Raw genomic sequence first — 18,222 nt, 5'->3', positions numbered from 1 at the left:
TCTAAACTCACCACTTCATCTTATTGGTTGGGCTCCACTTTGTGAAAACATGCCCATGGGAAGTAAAAAAACCAAACCAAACCAAGAGATGTTGTTACAGAGAAGAATGGAAAAAACGATAGAAGTTGATAATACAGATGCAGAGGGGAGGCTCATACTAGCTGATGCTCTTTGTTATGCCCACACGTTTAACCCAAAGGTCATAATGATGGGGTGCTTGTGCTTGTACTTGGACCCCAATTTCTCCCTAGCCTCAGAAACACTGTCTCTGACAACCACTCCCCAGCCCAAGGACGCTGCCTAGCAGTTATTCATGCATGGGCCTCAGCATGACCCTCATCTCTCTCCCTGGTACAGCTGCACAGAGCTGGGCTGCTCAGGCCCCAGCCCTCAGATCATGTCTCTGGAAGCCTCCCAATTCCTCAGTAAGTCCCTGTGTTGTGAGAAAGCTTTCCCTTGTTGCAGAACATTCTCTCATCAAGACAGAGGGAGAGGGGTGCCTTGCTTCAGCCCAAGGAGTTTTGTCCTTGGCCAGCCCAATGACTCTTCCTCCTGCCAGACTCCAAAGATCCATACCTCTGTCATCTCCTTCCCTGTCCGGTATACTCCCTGTACTTTCCCATCCATAGCTCCCAAAGACACCTGGACCTTTAGATTACCTCATCAGTGTCCCTGGCATATCTTTCCCATGCTCTTTTCCATATAAACCCTAGCTGCATTCTCAGTCTCTTGCAGGATCCTTTAAGAATCCTTGCCCACTGAAAAGCATAACAATAAATCTTTGCCACCTTGAATTGAAGAATGCTTGAGTCTGTGAATTCATTCCAGATGACCCCATCCTTTATTCTGCTCTTTGAGGGTCACAACCTCTCAACCTCTCACACCGCAACAATAATAAATGCTGTAACATTAACCAGTGCCATGGGCTTAGCTTTGGGGTCAGGCGCCACTGGAGTTTTTACCAATTCATCCTGGCTGTGGACAAAACTCTGTGAGGTAAACACTGAAATGGGACTATAGGTGGAGGATTTCTCTCTTTGAACATCATACAAGACAGAGTATAGATTGTCAACTTGCTGAGATTAATACTGGGAAGCACAGATCTGGGGAAGGTTGTATAGCTGTGGCATTCCTGAAGGGATCTGTAACCCATTCTAAATGGGCCCATTTGGATACAGCAGGACTGATGACAAATAAAGATGAAGTTCCATACCTGAAGAAAGGAATGACAGGAAGGCCTACAAGGACCCTGAAAAAGTTCCTGATCCAAATGAGTAAAGACAAAGAAAATTCTTATATTTTATCTTAAATTGTATAGTTGGGTTAAAACCATGTTTTAATGATGGCTTTCTAAACACATTTAGCTAGGATCAAGAAAACAACCATTTTACTTTACAGATAAAAGGTAAACCTTACATAGGACCTGAAAACAGATTTTTTAAAAAAGATGTTTATAATTATCATTGTTTTGAAAAATCACCTTCCAATTTATGTAACTGAATTATAAGGCAAAATGCTAATTATTTTAGATTTGCTACTAGAAACCATGAGCAAAGTTACTAAGTACTGTTCTTAAGTGATACTCATCTTTGTATGCAAAAAAGAAGAAAAAAAAAGAAATTAGTGCCAAGAACTGACAAACTATTGCTATAAAGAAATCTAATTAATTCTCAAAAAATTAAAAGAGAAGTTAGAACAGCACAGAGATCACTTGAAAAATAACCCAGGTGCTAACTGGGTGCTCTGAAGGAAAAAATTCTCTGTTTTCAACAAGATAATATAAAAACTTGAATAATGAAGATGGGAAAAACCATCATTCATACTGGAAAAAATCACCTTTTCATTCGTGGCTATAACAAAACCATTTTTTCTTTTGCACTTAATAGTATTTTCCCCCCAATTATATGTAAAGATAGTTTTCAACATTCATTTTCATAAGATTTTGAGTTCCAAATTTTCCCCTCTCCCTTCCCTCTCCCTTCGGCAAGACAGTAAGCAATCTGACATAGGTTATACATGTACAATCATGTTAAACATATTTCCACATTAGTCATGTTGTGAAAGAAGAATAAGAACAAAAGGGAAAAACCATGAGAAAGAAAAAACCCAAAAAAGTGAAAATAGTATGCTTCGATGTGCATTCAGATTCCATAGTTCTTTCTTTGGATGTGGACAGCATTTTCCATCATGAGTCCTTTTGAATTGGCTTGGATTATTGTACTGCTGAGAAGAGCTGAGAAGATGTCATAGCTGATCATCACACAATGTTTCTGTTACTGTGTGCAGTGTTCTCCTGGTTCTGCTTACTTCACTCAACATCAGCTCCTCTAAGTCTTTCCAGGTTTTTCTGAAGTCCACCTGCTCTTCATTTCTTATAGAACAATAGTATTTTATGACATTCATATACTACAACTTGCCAAAACCATTCTCTGAAGAAGTCTGGGTAAACCTGTGAGGTACCAACATCTCAACGATTTCCTGAGCACCTGGACGTTTTACCTTACCGAGGGATTGATGAACTCTGCTAAGCATATTGATATACTGAGAAGCAGAACAGTTCCAGGATTTAAAAAATCCCAAATGGAGATTGAATACTGCAACTCCAACTTGCACCATGCCGAACACCATGAGATTAATAAATTTCTCCAAGAGATGGAGATAAACCTGCTTCAAATGATCTGAGAACTCATATGACTTAACCCAATATGGGCTACAATAAAGCTAGATTTAGAAAAATAAACTATTCGTTACAAGTATGATTGATATCCAATGTGAAAAAGAATGGTTTTGGGGGAAGCTAGGTGGCACAATGGATAGAGCACTGGGCCTAGAGTCAGGAGGACCTGAGTTCAAATCCAGACTCAGACCAGACACTCGACACTTACTAGCTGTGTGACCCTGGGGCAAGTCACTTAACCCCAACTGCCTCACCCAAAAAGCAAAAACAAAAAAGAAAAAGAATGGCTTCATAATGAATTAAAGAATTGATTGAAATCTTGTAACTGCAATGCCAAATCACATCAAACAAATGATTGTGGAGAAAGGAGGATATGCTGCATATTTTTTAAAATTTAGAAATGTAAAAAAAAAAAACAAACACACCTCAAGGTTTGTTGCATGTCAACAAAATCATTTTTGCTGTCACAGTTTATTTGCACAACCTCGTAGGAGCGATGAACTCTGCAGAAAGGTATCAAAGCTTGAAATAGAGAAAATTTCTCAAAAGAAATGTCCAAAATTGGAAGGGATTGCCAAATGGAATGATGGGTTCTCTTTTCAATGAAAGCTTGTATGCAAGGGAAGGATGGCCACTGATCAGTGACACTGCAGAGGAGTTAACCGGCCAGGTGCAAATTATAGTAGATGGACTCAGCAGAGCAGGGAGCAAAAGCATTGGATTGGGAGTCACAGAGGCTGTGTTCAAATCCTATCTCTGTCACTTACTACATGCATAACCTCAAATAGCTCATTTCAGTTCTCTGGGCCTTGATTTCATCATCTACACAATAAGAGGTTTGGACTAGATTTTCCTGCAAAGCAGAGACTCTAAACCTGCATCCATGAATTTTTGAAAAAATGTTTTGCTAATTGTATTTCAGTATAGTTAGTTTCCTTGTAATCTTGTGTATTTCATTTTATGTATTTAAAACATTATTCTGAGAAAGGATTCATAGGCTTCACCAGATTTCCAAAAGGGTCCATGACCCTACTCTAAGGTCACTTCCATGATCTTATGACACTGAATTACTTACAATGCCAAGATTCTCATTTATATGAATACTCTCAAGTCAAGCAAAGCAATAGCAGCTGAAGACCTTTCCACATTGATTACATTCAAAAGTTTAATATTCGGTGCAAATCTTTACTTACAGTAAGCTGTGTCCTGTACCGAAAAGATTTCTCACATTTACTACAATCAAATGGGTTGTCTGCAAACGTACTCTATCCTATTCAGTAAATTAAGTATGCCAGATAAAGGATTCCCTACATTCATTACATTAAAAAGGTTTCTCTCCAGTGTGAATTCTCTGGTGTATTTTAACATAGCTTCTGCAACTAAAGTTTTTCCCACACTGTTTGCACTCAAAGGGTTTCTCTCCAGTATGAATTCTCTCATGTCGAGTAAGGTTCTCACTACGACTGAAACATTTCCCACATGCATAACAGTCAAAGGGTTTTTCCCCAGTATGAGTTCTCTGGTGTACAATAAGGTGTGCACTTCGATTGAAAGCTTTCCCACACTGATTACATTCAAAGGGTTTCTTCGCTCCAGTATGGATTCTCTTATGTTCGGTAAGTTGTGAAGGCCAGGTAAAAGATTCCCCACATGCATAACATTCAAAGGGTTTCTCTCCAGTGTGAATTTTCTCATGTCGAGTAAGGTCAGAACTTAGACTGAAGGCTTTCCCACACTGATGACATTCAAAGGGTTTCTTGGCTCCAGTATGAATTCTCTTATGTTCAGTAAGCTGTCTATACCAGGTAAAAGATTCACCACATTCCTTGCATTTAAAGGGTTTCTCTCCAGTATGAATTCTCTGGTGTATGGTAATGTAGTTCCTACAGCTAAAAGATTTCCCACATTCGTAACATTCAAAGCTTTTCTGTCCAATATGAATTCTCTGACAATTTTTATGAGATTTACTATTCCTCGAGACTTTCCCACATTCATATGGTTTTTCTTTAGTATGCTTTCTATGAGGCTGAATAAAATCTGAAGGGTAACTTAATGACTTCCTGCATAGCTTCTTCCTGGAAAGGAGTCTATCATATTTGCTTGGATCTATATACTTCTTGAAATTCTTTCCATATGTGCCACATTTCTGAAACCTTTTAACTTCATGAATTTCCTGTTGTGGAATGAGGTTTGACTCCAGACCGAAACTTCCAAATATACAAGATTCGTTACAATTAAACTTAGCCCAAGTTTTTTTGTGTACAATTCTCTGTTGCCTGGATTGTCTTTCCTGGTTAGACTTCTGTTGCTCTAATCTAATATCAGATTCCCAGGCTTCTCCTACTTTGTTATCCCAGGAACCATCTGTCTTAAGTTTCTTTTCAGATAACTTTTCCAGAGAAATGTCCTGTTCTGGAGTTGACTCCATTGATTCATACAGGGTCTCTTGACTAAGGAACTCTGAAAGAAAGAAAAAAGGGTCAATCTCCACTATTCTCTGTGCTGGCAGAAAGTAAACTGTCATAGAGGATGTTCTAGAGTCTGTTTCTATTCAGAAGAAAAATGAGTGACATGCTGGACAGAGCAAATATAACACTAGGTATAATCTGAGTTATATAATGAAATAATGACCAAGCACCTAGCTGCTTTAAAGAGTTTTAGGTATAGAGTACTAAATGGATTATGAAATAACGGTAGATGGCAGGTAAATATTAATAATTTTAAAGAAAATAACGCAATTTTCAAAAATGGGGGAAAGTTTGATCCTGGAAACAAGAGACTGGTAACCATTGTGCTAATCTTTAGCAAAGTTCTACAATCTTAGCAAACAGACAGATAACTTATAAGTAGCTAGAAAAGAAAATGCTGATCAGTAAAATCCAGTGAGATCAATAACAATCTTGCTCCAAAATATTAATAAAAGAAACAAATCAAAATAATTCTGATGTTCTACCTCAATCCTATGTTTTGGCAAAGACAACAAAAGCCTGTAATGATGATGATGATGACGATGCCACAACTGAAATTGATTATAATGACCTAACAACCCCAAAGACAATATAAGAAGATAAGTTATTGAATCTCCTCACCATGCATGGTAAAGTTTCAGAGTTAAAAGGGATCCTAGGAACCAGCTAATCTCTGCCACCGCTGTAAAAGGATGCCCTCTACGACAGACCTGACAAGTTGTCACCACCTTTTGCTCGAAGGGGGCATTCAATTCCATTTCTGTTTGTTTACTTTTCATTCAATTTTATTTTCAGTTCAGATTCTCTCTTCCCCTTCCCCTAATTGAGAAGGCAAGAAATACAAAACCAAGTAGAATATGAAGTAATGTAAAACACATGTTCACATTAGCCATGTTTCAAGGGGAAAAAAACAGAAAAAGAAAAAAAATACGCGCTTCAATCTGCACTAAGTCCATCAGCTCTCTCTCTGGAGATGGACAGCATTTTCATCATGAATTCTTTGGAACTGTGCTGAGGCACTGTGTCCATCAGCTACCAAGTCTTTCACAGCTGACTATCTTTACAAGATTGTTGTTATTGTGTAGAATGTTCTCCTCATTCAACTCAATTCACTTTGTATCAGTTCATGTCTCCCCATGTTTTTCTGAAACCAAAGCATTCTATCACATTCATAAACCATAACTTGTTCAACTCTTGCCCAACTGATGGGCATCCCCTCCCCAGTTTCCAATTCTTTGCCACCACAAAAAAAGCTACTATAAGTATTGTTGTACATATGGGTACCTTCTCTTTTTTTTTCATCTTTTTGGGGTAGAGACCTAGCAGTGATTTGCTGGGTCAAAGGGTATACAGTTTAATAGCTTTTGGGCTCAGTTCCAAATTGCTTTCCAGAATGGTTGGACTAGTTCATAGCTGCACCCATAGTGTATTAGTGTCCCTATTTTTCCACATCCTCTCCAGCATTTGTCATCTTTTTCTATATCTAGAGCTCTATATCCACCTATCTAGAGAGACATGAATATATGGATATAGATAGACATATAGAGATACAGAGATCTAGAAAGATATAGATATGTGAATGCTAGACATATGTATCTGAAAGCAAAAAGAACAGAAAACATGAAGTGAAAGAGAATAAGGATTTAGGAGTAGGAGGAAATTCCAGGGGGTGGCAGGAAAGAAGGGGCTCTCTGGCACAGAGAGAGGGCCTATTGTTTGTAAGTAGGAACAACATTCTCTGAGGCTGGATGTAAGCACAGAAGGGAAACACAGTTAGTGGTGTCATGGAGCATAGCATCATGACCTGCAGTTCAAAGCACAATCCTTCCACTTGTCAGCTTTGGGATTTTGAGGGGGTCAGTTCTCTTTGGGCCTCTGTTTATCTGGCTCTAAACTACAGGTTTGGACTTTATGACATCTCAGGCTCTTTGCTCATGTAATGTTCGTGACTCTGGTTACTTGAAAGTGTGCACGTGAGGAAGCTCATGGGAGAGAAGCTCAGGGCAGGATGAGTCTGGGAGACTTTGAGGAGACCTCTCAGTGCAACATTTCAGAAGAGCTGCTGCCCTCAGCCAGGCCTTCCACATGCCTGGTTTTCACCTACTCACCCAGACGTGTGAATCCAGAGTCTTTATCCTCCAGCACCCACGGGGCTTCTCCTCTCTCCAACTGGAAGATCACGTCTGGTTTGGAAATCGGAAGCCCTGCTCATGGGGAAAGATGTGGCAAAGTCACTTCAGAATTGAACTCTACCCTCTTCCCAGGAGAGACACGGTGTCAAAGCTGGAAGAACGCGGACCCACAAGGCAGCAAACACCTAGGTTCGAATCTCACTTAACAATAAGCTAGGCCAGTGCCCCTCTCGAAGCCTCTGTCTGCTCATCTAAATGTGAAGATAAAAACACTACTTGCTCACAGGATTCTTGTAATCAATCAACACTGATAAAGCTCCTACTGTGTGCCAGGCACTGTACTAAGCACTTGCAAGGACCAAACAAGGTAATACACACAGTCTTTTCCAAGCCTTGCTGCTCTGCGTGAATGTAAGTTGTTATTTTAAATACTGGTTTTTTTCCACACCAGAGAAAAAATGGACCAGGAAGGCCCCGTAGGCTACAGAAAGGACCTCTGTAGGATTATGTTCCATGCAAATCTGGGAAATGTGTTACAAAGTGAATTTGGAATCAAAAAGAAAAATGGTTTACATGACTTAATCTATGATAAAGGAATGAGAACACGCTCTCATTGGCAGCACATACGATAAAACTGAAACAATGAGATTTAGCACGGCCCCTGCCCAAGGATGACGGGCAAATTCACGAAGTATTCCATATTTTCTGAAGTGAGCAGAACCAGGAGAACACGGTGCACAGTAACAGCAACACTGTACAATGATCAACTGTAAACGACTTAGCTCTTTTCAGCGATAAAATGATCCAAGACAATTCAAAGGATTCATAATGAAAAATGCTATCCACTTCCTGAGAAGAACCAGTGGAGTCTGAATGTAGATCAAAGCACACAATTTTTTTACTTTATTTTTCTTGGGAATTTTTTTTGGGGGGGATCTGTGGTTTTGCATGACTGCACATGTACAATCTATATCAAACTGCTTGCCTTCTCAAGGAGCAGGGAGGGGAGGGAGAAAGGGAGAGAGAGAATTTGGAACTCAAAATTTTAAAAAAAACAAATGTTAAAAATTGTTTTTACACGTTATTTGAAAAACATAAAATATAATTTTTTAAAGTCCACATTCTTTGACCCAGAGATTCCAATACCTTGAGGCTTATATCCCAAGGAGATCACTGATAAAAAGAAAGTCTCCACATAAACCAAAAGTTTTACAGCACCACTTTTTGTGATAGCTAAGAACTGAAAACAAAATAGATGTCCATTGATTGGGGAATGGCTAAACAAATGATGGCCTATGAATGTATAGATAGATAGATAGATAGATAGATAGATAGATGTATATATATATATACATATGTATGTATTTATTTTTTTTTTAGGCAATTGGGGTTAAGTGACTTGGGTCAGACCGCTATTAAGTGTCAAGCATTTGGTCTGAGGCTGCAGTTGAACTCAGGTCCTCCTGACTTCAGGGCCGGTGCTCCATCCACTGCGCCACCCAGCTGCTCCGGTCTGTGAATATAATGGAATTTGACTGCGCTATACCAAATGATGAATGCGAGGAACACAGAGATATATGGAAAGATCTACATGAGCTGATGCAGAGTGAAGCAAGCAAAGCCAAGACAGCAACACACGCAACGCCTACAACAATGGTAACAGAAAGAACAACCATAAAAAATCAAAATTGTGGCAAAATTACATAGAACAAGTAAGTCTGTCTTAAAAGAAGAGTGTGGAGACACTCCCATCTCACCCCTTTGCAGAGGTGGGTAGGGCCCACAAGTGTTATACATTGCACAGATTTTTAGACTTTTTCAATGTACTGATCAATAATACTGATTTTTTTTCCTCTTTTTTTCTGTCTTTAAAAATATTATTTGTTGGGAGCAGGTGGGTGGTACAGTGGATACCGGTACAGAGCACCGGCCCTGGAGTCAGGAGGACCTGAGTTCAAATTTGGTCTTAGACCAGACACTTGACACTTACTAGCTGTGTGTTCTTGGGCAAGTCACTTAACCCCAATTGCCTTGCAAAAAAAATGAATAAATAAAAATATTATTTGTTATATGGGATGGCTCTCTAGAAGGGGCAGTGGGAAGGATACTGGATGAAACTATGATAATTAAAAAAAGAACCCAAATTATATCAATAAAAACTCATTTAAAGATAATAAAGAAATGAGAACATTTTATATCTTCAGGAATCTGTCCTGGTGCTTTAGGAAAAAAAATTTCTCACCTAGTGAAATAGTGAACAAGGAAGTTGCAGCTACAGGGACAGAACTATAAAGCTCTGATTTCCAGGTATAAAAAAGAAAGCACCTGGGAACAGGAGCAGAAACACCTAGTCACCTGATCTCAAAGGGCCTGGAGATCGCCTGTATTACATGCATTACTGAATATCACTGCACACCAATGAGTCAGCCAAGTATCACAGAAACTCCCCACAGGCTCCAGGAATTGAGAATTCCAATCCCCCCTCCCTCCCTCATCTCTATGGGAAAATTCTTAATCACAGCAGAGGAGAGTGGTTCTTACCCAGGGAGACAAGATTCCTATAATTGTCCAGCATCACTTCTTTGTATAAGTCTCTCTGAGCAGGGCCCAGGTGCTGCCACTCTGCCCTGGTGAAGTCCACCGCCACATCCTTGAATGTCACTGACTCCTGAAACACCCAACACAATCCTGCTCAACCAGGGATGACTGCTTACGCAGAACTCCTTGGGGGAGGCAAGAAGTTGGCCAGTTACAGGAAGAGTGATTCTTACAGTGTTCAGGGTTCTGAGAATTCCAAAACAAATATTTTAAAAATATTGAAGTCTCAAACTTGTAAGTATATTCACATTCAGGAAAGCCTTAATGCTTAGCTGAAATGATTAGGCCTCTCACTTGGACTACCACTTTTGATCAAAATGAACTGAATGGTTTTGTTGTATATGTTTCCCTCTAATTTGATTAATTTTTCCTTTGTGTTATGTTTAAATAAATGCTATATCGTTAGTGCATATAAGTAAAATATTGATATTATTTCATTGTAGATGTTGCCTTTAAGCATGATGCAGTTTCCCTGTTTATCTGCTTTAAGTGTGTCTATTTTTCCAGGAGAAAGGCAGAACAAATTATGGTGTATACATGTTATGCAACATTAATGAACCCCTACAAATGACAGAAGGGTTGGTTTCAGAGAAATTTAAGAGGATTTATATGAGCTGATGCAGAATGATATGAGCAGAACAAGACTGTAAAGATAAACTTGAAAGACTTTGGAATTCCAATGACTAATCATGACTCTGGAGGATCTATATTATTTACATATATATATATATATATGCATGTGTGTGTATATATATATATTTTATAACTTATATAATATACATATAATATAATATATTAAGCTATCCACCTCCTAACAGAAAAGTGATGGGCTAAAGGTACAGAATGAGACATATGTTTCTAAAACAGCCAATGTGTGCTTGCATTTTTCTTTGTTTTTCTTTCATTAATTTATTTATTTTTAGTTTTCAACATTCACTTCCACAAGATTTTGAGTTCCAAATTTTCTCCCCATCTCGTCCCTCCCCCACCCCAAGATGGCATGCATTCTGAATACCCCTTTCCCTAATCTGCCCTCCCTTCTCTATCTCTCCCCCCCCTTCTCTTATCCCCTTCCCCTTCTATTTTCCTGTAGGGCAGGATAGATTTCTATACTCCATTGCCTGCATATCTTATTTCCCAGTTGCATGTGAAAACAATTTTTTTTAACATTTGTTTTTAAAACTTTGGGTTCCAAATTTTCCCCCTTCCTCCCTCCCCACCCACCCTCATTGAGAAGGCAAGCAACTCGATACAGGTTATACATGTGTAGTCATGCAAAACACTTCCATAGTAGCCACGTTGTGAAAAACTAAGTATATTTCCCTTCATCCTATCCCGCCCCCCATTTTTTCTATTCTCTCTTTTGACCCTATCCCTCCTCAGAAGCGTTCGCTTCTGACTACCCCCTCTCCCAATCTGCCCTCCCCTCTATTATCCCCCTGCTCTCTTGCCCCCTTCCCCCTCTGTTTTCCTGTAGGGTAAGATAGAGTTCCATACCCAATTGAGTGTGTATGTTATTCCCTCCTTAAGCCAAATCTGATGAGAATAAGATTCACCCATTCCCTCTCACCTTCCCCCATCTTCCCTCTACTGTAAAAGCCTTTTCTTGTCTGTTTTATGTGAGATAATGTACCCCATTCCACCTTTCCCTTTCTCCTTCTCGTAGTATAATCCTCTCTCACCCCTTAATTTTATTCTCCAGATATCACCCCTTCATCTTCAGCTCACCCTGTGCCCTCTATCTATCTATCCATCCATAAAATTTTTTCCCTCCCACTCCCCCGATCCTGACAAAGGTCTCCTGAGTTACAAACATCTTTCCACGCAGGAACGTAAGCAGTTCAGCCTTCACAAGTCTCTCCCGACGTCTCTTTCCTGTTTCCCTCTTCATGTCCCACTGGCGTCTTTCATTCACTGAGAAGGAGACGCGCGTTTCTAAAACGGCCAGTGTGTGCTGGCATTGTTCTTAACTCCACTTATTTGTCATAAAGGAGGCTTCTTTTCTATGTGACAAGATACAAGTAGGCCTGTTTGCATAATTTCCTGTTGTTGAGGATCTCTATAATCAGCAACACTTTCATCTCATCCTGGAGTCTTTGAAGCTACGTTTTGATGGCCGTGATCCAACATCACAAATACATTTTTGGCTTGTTTTCAATCAGTCAGCCAACAAATACTTATTAAGAATCTACTGTGTGTCACACACTGGGCTAAGCACAGGGAAGGGAATAGCCATTTATATAGCACCTACTACGTGCTGGGAACTGTACTAAATACTTTACAAACATTTTCTCATTTGACTCTCAGAACAACCCTGAAAGGCAGGGCTGTTATTATCCCCGTTTTTATAGTTGAGGAAACTGAGACAAATAGAGGTGAAGTGACTTGCCCAGGGTAACACAGCTATTTATATACCGAAGGCCAGATCTGAACACAGGTCTTGCTGACTCTAGGCTCAGTGCGCTATCCACTGTAACACAAAGAAAGACAAAAGACAGTCTCTTCTTTCAAGGAGCTCATAGACTAGTGGGGAAGATGACATGCAAACAAGATAAAGATCTATCTGTGTGTATGTGTACGTGTATGTGTCTACATATACATATGCATGCACACACATCTATATATGCACACACTGTATACATATGTGTATATATACATACATGCTTGTGTGCACGCACACACACACCCATACACATACACACATACAAATGTTAGAAGGGAAAGAAGGAATCAGAAAAGGCTCACTGTAGAAGGTGGAATCTTAGCTGGGACTTGAAGAAAGCCAGGAGGCTGAGATGAAGAGACAGAGATTCCAGACATGGAAAGTGTCTAGAGTTGGGAGCCAGAGAGTCTTACCTGAGGAATAATACGGAGGCCAGAGCCACCGGATTGCAGAGATGGGCCTAAGGGGGAGATCTATAAAACCGGAGGATGTCAGAGGTATAAGAACTTGGACAGGGCTGGTTATGGGGGCTTCGAACACCAGAGGATTTTTATATTTGATCCCGGAGGGGACAGGACTTTTTTTTTTCCTTTCTCTACTGGTTGTTCTTCAGTCTGTAACACTAAAGCAAGCTTTGAGGTAATTACCTAGAATTCTCTGGAAACAGGACTTTAGGAGGGTATTTAAACCCTAGACCTCTTGTGCCAAAAGAGGACTTAGCTAGTAGAGAACTTTCTATACGAGACAAGCATCCTCTGAGCAGCCATTTGACACAGCTAATAATACTGATTCCAGCAGAATTTATCCCCAAACACAACACCGAATGATTCCGGTAACACCACTACGTGCTGAACTTTTACCTGGATATTTACACTCCTCTGTATGGGCTCCTGGGCCCTTTCTTCATCTTTCTACATGAGTTTAATTATCATCTCTATGCAAATGAGTCCCAAATCTACACACCCAGCCCTAGTTTTTCTCCTGTGCTTCAAGCCCCCGTATCACCAACTGCCTCTTGGACACATCAACCGGGATGTCCAAGAGTCCACCTAAACTCCGCACATTTAAATAGGAACTCATTATTTCTTATCCACACCAGCCCCGGATGAACTCATCTCTCTTACGAGCCTCCCTTGGGATCATGACCATCCTTCTAGGGGAATCACCCAAGGTCACAACCTTGGAGTTATTTTCAACTCCATCCCATCCCCACCTCACCCAGATGCCAAACTCCACTGTTTTCCCTTCCACGTCTCATATCCCGCCACCCCCCATGCTTAGGCCTCCATCACCTCCTACATAGACTGCTGGTCTCATTATGTCATCTCTCCTCACTCTGATCCATTCTCCATGTAACTGCTAACGCGCTATCAAACACATGTCTGATTAGGTCATTTCGAAGGCCCGCTATCTCCCCCTACTGCCTTGGGGAACAAATACCAACTTGCCAAATTAGCATCTAAATTCCTCTCAAATCTGGCCTTACTACACACTGTCCCACCTTCTACACTCTACGGTTCAGTTCCACGGCTCCTCATTCGTGATCCTCCTCCCCCAGCTCTGTGATTTTGCACTGGCCATCCCCTGGGGCCTGGAATAGCCTCCCTTCTCACCCAATACTGGGGAATACTCAGTTTCATTCAAGGGCCAGTTCAAATGCCTCCCACTACATGAAGCCTTTCCCGATCCCTCCCAGGGGACTGTGCCCTCTTCATAAAAATCGCTTTTATCTGTTTCACATATAAAGCAACACCTACATGCTTTCTCCTCTGGCTAGAGTGTAAGCTCCTAGAGGGCAAGGAATGTTTCACTTCTGTGTTGTATCCCTAGAGTTTGGCATACAGTAGGTGCTTAATAAATGTTTATTTACCAAGTGATACTCAACTTCTATTTTCATTTAATGGCAAAACAAAAACCCCAAAATACAAAATAACACATACTGTTAAATTTATATTTCAAAGGCTCACAGAAGTAGAGTTGAGAGTTGGAGGGTCAAGCGGTTGAGAGTTAGACCACCTCGCACGGTCTAATTCAACAGAAGACAAAAACAAGGCCCAACATCACAGGGCAGAAGTGGGCAGGTGGCAGAAGCCGCAGGGCCTCTCCTGCCAGACCTCTGCTGGGGCACGCTCCCTCTGCCTCAACCCCCAGCACACCTCTCATTTCAACTCCTCTCTCTCCTCAACTATCTAACTCGCTCCCACCCTCCCCGCTTCCTGGGAGAATAAGCAGTGTGGAGTCACATCTCCAGCACTTCATTCTTCTTCTTGTCCCACACAGACCAACAAATTTACCTCCTTTACACGGAGGTGCCACGCCTACCCTTGTCTCAGCATTGTCCCTACCCCTAAAATTTTGCAGATGAGGTGTTTCTGCTTCCCATCTGCTCCTATCAAGAAGAAATAACAACTATAATAATTACTAACATTTCTATGGTACTTACTACATGCCAGGCAGTGTGCTAAGTACTTTACAATTGACATCGCATTTGATCCTTACAACAACCCTGGGAGGTGGGTGATATTATTATCCCCATTTTACAGATGAGGAAACTGAGAGAAACAGGGGTTAAATGACTTGCCCAAGGTCGCATTGCTAGTTAGTGTTTGAGGCCAGATTTGAACGCAGATCTTCCTGATTCCAGGTCCAGTGCTCTATCCATTGCACTGCCTAGCTGCCCCATGACTGGCTCATGACTTGACACAATCTGCATGTCTACCCACTACCCCCAACTCATCTCCTACTAAACCCTTACCACAATCTGCCTATTACAGCCAGTCTAGGCTGGCTGGATTACTTCCCACCAAAGATATGTTCACGTGCCCCCACAAACTAACCACATCCTATCTCGTCTAAGGGCCAACTCAAAATGTATTTCCTTCAAGAATTCTTCCTCCAAGGGCAGTGATGGTACTGGCATGTCAAAACTGATGTAGTCTTAAAACAAACAAACAAATACAGCTGTACATAGTAGATTCATGATTTCACATGCAAGTCTCTTTTTTTCTATCATGCATATATGGAAATGTAATGACTGTCAGGTGCCTGATTTTAAATTATTTTTATTTATATCAAAATATTTTTCTGAACCTCTAGGATGTACTTCATGCCTGTACTTCTCATTTTGATACTTTAAAAATGACAGAAAATGCATGGTGAACACCTACTAAATAGTTGATAGAACCTGAAGTCGCTTTGACAGAAAGAACAGTCAGAGAATCTAGCTCAGCGCCGGACAAAGAGTAAGACCAAATTCCTGAGAAAATGTCTTAGTTGTCATTGGAAGAAAGGAACACCAAAGGACTGAGATGCATCCCACCCATCATAAAGGCTCCAGTGCCGTGAGATTCGGGGATGTGAGAAAGAAATGTGTCCAGACTTTAAGCAACAACCCAGCTATTATTTCTGCAAGGAAGAAAATCCGACTCACCAGGCACCTGGCTGTTGAGATCACAGGACCCATGTTCTCCCCCTGAATAAGTGCCTCCTGTAAAAGTGCAGAATCCTCAGAAGAAAAAAAAAGAGCTGGGAAGAAGAGAGGAAACAGGATGGTGACCAGCATTTCCTTGAGAAGGGACAAAATTAGAAGTCCCCCCACCTCCACACAAAGATCAAACAGGCACCGTTCTAACTGCTGGGGGTACAAAGAAAGCTAAAAAGACGGTCTGCTCTGCAAGAGACCACACTCAAATATTACACACAAGACATACAAGATAACTGGAGATAATCAACAGATTACTGCCCAAAAAGGCCAAGTTTAGGAGAACAAGATGGGGACCCTCTTGTCCTGCTGCTCCCATGGCAAGGGAAAGGGCCAAAGTCCTTGGGGCAGCATCCAGGGCTAGCTGAATGTCCCACACCCGAAGGGGGGAAGAATGGAGGGACCAAAATCTCTGACTCAAGGAATGGAGATCAGTCCCAGGGAAGACCCTCCTGCCAAACAAAAAGGGGAGCCCCTAGCAGCTTAGGGTTGGCCCATCCTCAGGGATGTTTCTGGAATTCTGCTTCTACCTCGATTTCCCTTTCCTACCCAAGCTGGCATTTCACTTCCTTAGAGTGAAGAGACCATTATTTCACAAAGAGTTGGAAACTGTGGTTTAGAGAGGGCAAGACATCAGGTCACACAGAATGAAAGCAGAAGAACTGGGATTCGAACCCTGGTCCTGACTCCACAGCCCGCCTCTCTTCTCCAGAGGGGGAGGAAGCACCCTTTCCTGAGCATGCGCAGGAGCCTCTGAGGGCCTCAGTACTACATTTCCCAGAAGCCGCTGAGAAGTATACTTTTTTCCTTCCAGTCCCAAGGCCAGGACTAAACCCAAGAAACTGATGCAGGAACGGGTTGGGGGGTAAAGACGGGGGTGTCGGACCGGAAGTACCCGGACATCTCTGTCCTTTTCGGGGCCACTTGCGCACGCCCACAGGGACTGGCCTCCCGACTGGCCTAGGGCTGAGGCAGCCTCTGTCTCCTGTTCTGGGCATGCGCAGGAGGGAAGGCTGGCAGGGAGAAACAGCGAGGCGTGCAGAGGAAAGAGCCTGAACCTCAGCTTGAGAGGCGGAGACGGGATGCCAGGGGCGTTGCAGGGACACATACCTGACTGGCGCAGGCGGCCACACTCAAGAGGAAGAACAACCTGTAGGCGTTTCCGGCCCCAATCCCCAGCTCGGGCTGGCTTATCTTGTTACCATGGCAAGTGACGAGACTCAAAGCAGATCCAAGAAGCGATCTCCCCAAACTCTTCTGGGAAAGGTAGTTCTGAGTCCAAGAGCAGCTTCTGCGCATGCCCAGATTTGGAACCCTGGCTATGAGTGAGGGACGCGCTCTACAAAAGGGGAGAAAAATGCCGAGGAAGGATTCCTTCCGTGACCGCATTATGGTACAGACTGATTGAATTTGGGAGATCAGTCGTCAGGAGACCCTTTCTGAATCCCACAGTTATTAATTCTCCAATCACTTTTCACGTAGTTGTAAGTCACTCCTACCCCCAATAGGGGGTGGTCCGGCTCCAGAACCCAGGGCCCTGATTCATTCCTGGAGGAGCCTGGTCACAAAAAGAAAGAAGTCATGCATTTCTCCAGCTCTGGTTCATTAGGTTCCCCGGGCCCCCGCCCCCCGGAGTTCCTAGGAAAATGTCTAAACCGAGCATTGGTATAGCGCATGTTTAAGATCTGCCCAAAAAAGGAATTAACAAATTTCCTTCTAGAAAGGTACTCGTACAAAAATGGGTGCCAAGCGCAAGACAGCTATTTATTTCCAATACAAAAGAAATACTTAAAACACAGAAGACTGATAAGCACGAATTTAGAAAGTAAACAATTGCCCATCACGATATAAGACAAAGGCAAGCAACTCTGTGACACCGCTCCACACACATATTACTTTTATCAAAAAACTGAGCAACTCCTGAGGTGCAGATCTTCTGGCCACTTAGGAGTGTGTTTCTTCTCTTTGGTTCCGGAATCCTCTTGGTTTTGGTTACCTTCTCCTCTGAGAAGTGTTGTAGCGGCAGGAATCACCATTGGGCAGCTGATAACTAAAGAACTGAAACTCATGAAAGCCTCTGAAGCTGAAAACCCTTAAAACTATCGTTCAGTGACACGCCTCTAGGGAAAGAAATACAAAACGGAAAATGTGGCGGGGGCCTGAGGACCAATTAGGAAGGGTAGAAGCTAATACCTCCACTAACGTCCTACTCTGGCTCGAAGTCCGCTTTCCCGAGGTACCCTCTCATCTGCCCCCTTCGCCCCCCCCCGGCCTCAATTTCCACCCAAGCCAGGCTTTCATGGGATCGTCGCAGAGCATCGAGTCCCAAACTCCTGATTTTACTGAAGGGAGAACTGAGGCCCAGAGATCAAAGGGACTCTCCCAACGTCACGACGCGTGCAAGCAGGAGAGGTGGCATTCGA

At 42.0% G+C, this 18,222-nt stretch overlaps 1 protein-coding gene and 1 pseudogene across 2 annotated transcripts; one reads left to right on the top strand and one right to left on the bottom strand.

Annotated features, from left to right (window-relative positions):
- Positions 1 to 1,328: 1,328 nt before the first annotated feature.
- On the bottom strand, positions 1,329 to 17,076 carry LOC110219904 (uncharacterized). Of its 2 annotated transcripts, XM_078145938.1 has the most exons (4): positions 16,910 to 17,076; positions 15,749 to 15,843; positions 7,254 to 7,349; positions 1,329 to 5,137 (listed from the first exon to the last, which is right to left on the bottom strand). In XM_078145938.1, exon 4 carries the CDS (start codon positions 5,103 to 5,105, stop codon positions 3,999 to 4,001), a length of 1,107 nt encoding a protein of 368 aa, XP_078002064.1. In that variant the 5' UTR covers positions 5,106 to 5,137; positions 7,254 to 7,349; positions 15,749 to 15,843; positions 16,910 to 17,076; the 3' UTR covers positions 1,329 to 3,998. The 2 variants fall into 2 exon arrangements, with proteins under 2 accessions (XP_078002064.1, XP_078002065.1); XM_078145939.1 differs by lacking the exon at positions 7,254 to 7,349.
- LOC144454626 (U6 spliceosomal RNA) lies at positions 7,884 to 7,983 on the top strand (annotated as a pseudogene).
- Positions 17,077 to 18,222: the final 1,146 nt, after the last annotated feature.

The sequence above is a fragment of the Phascolarctos cinereus genome, unplaced genomic scaffold (genome assembly GCF_003287225.1).
Source record: "Phascolarctos cinereus isolate Bilbo 61053 unplaced genomic scaffold, phaCin_HiC Scaffold_726;HRSCAF=1367, whole genome shotgun sequence".
Classification (NCBI taxonomy): domain Eukaryota; kingdom Metazoa; phylum Chordata; class Mammalia; order Diprotodontia; family Phascolarctidae; genus Phascolarctos; species Phascolarctos cinereus.
Note: the sequence above shows the minus strand (reverse complement) of the source record. Positions and strands in the feature narration are given on the sequence as shown.

Bases quoted from the DNA above. Each gene is read 5' to 3' on its own strand.
- LOC110219904 (XM_078145938.1), bottom strand. From the start codon at position 5,105: ATGGAGTCAACTCCAGAACAGGACATTTCTCTGGAAAAGTTATCTGAA.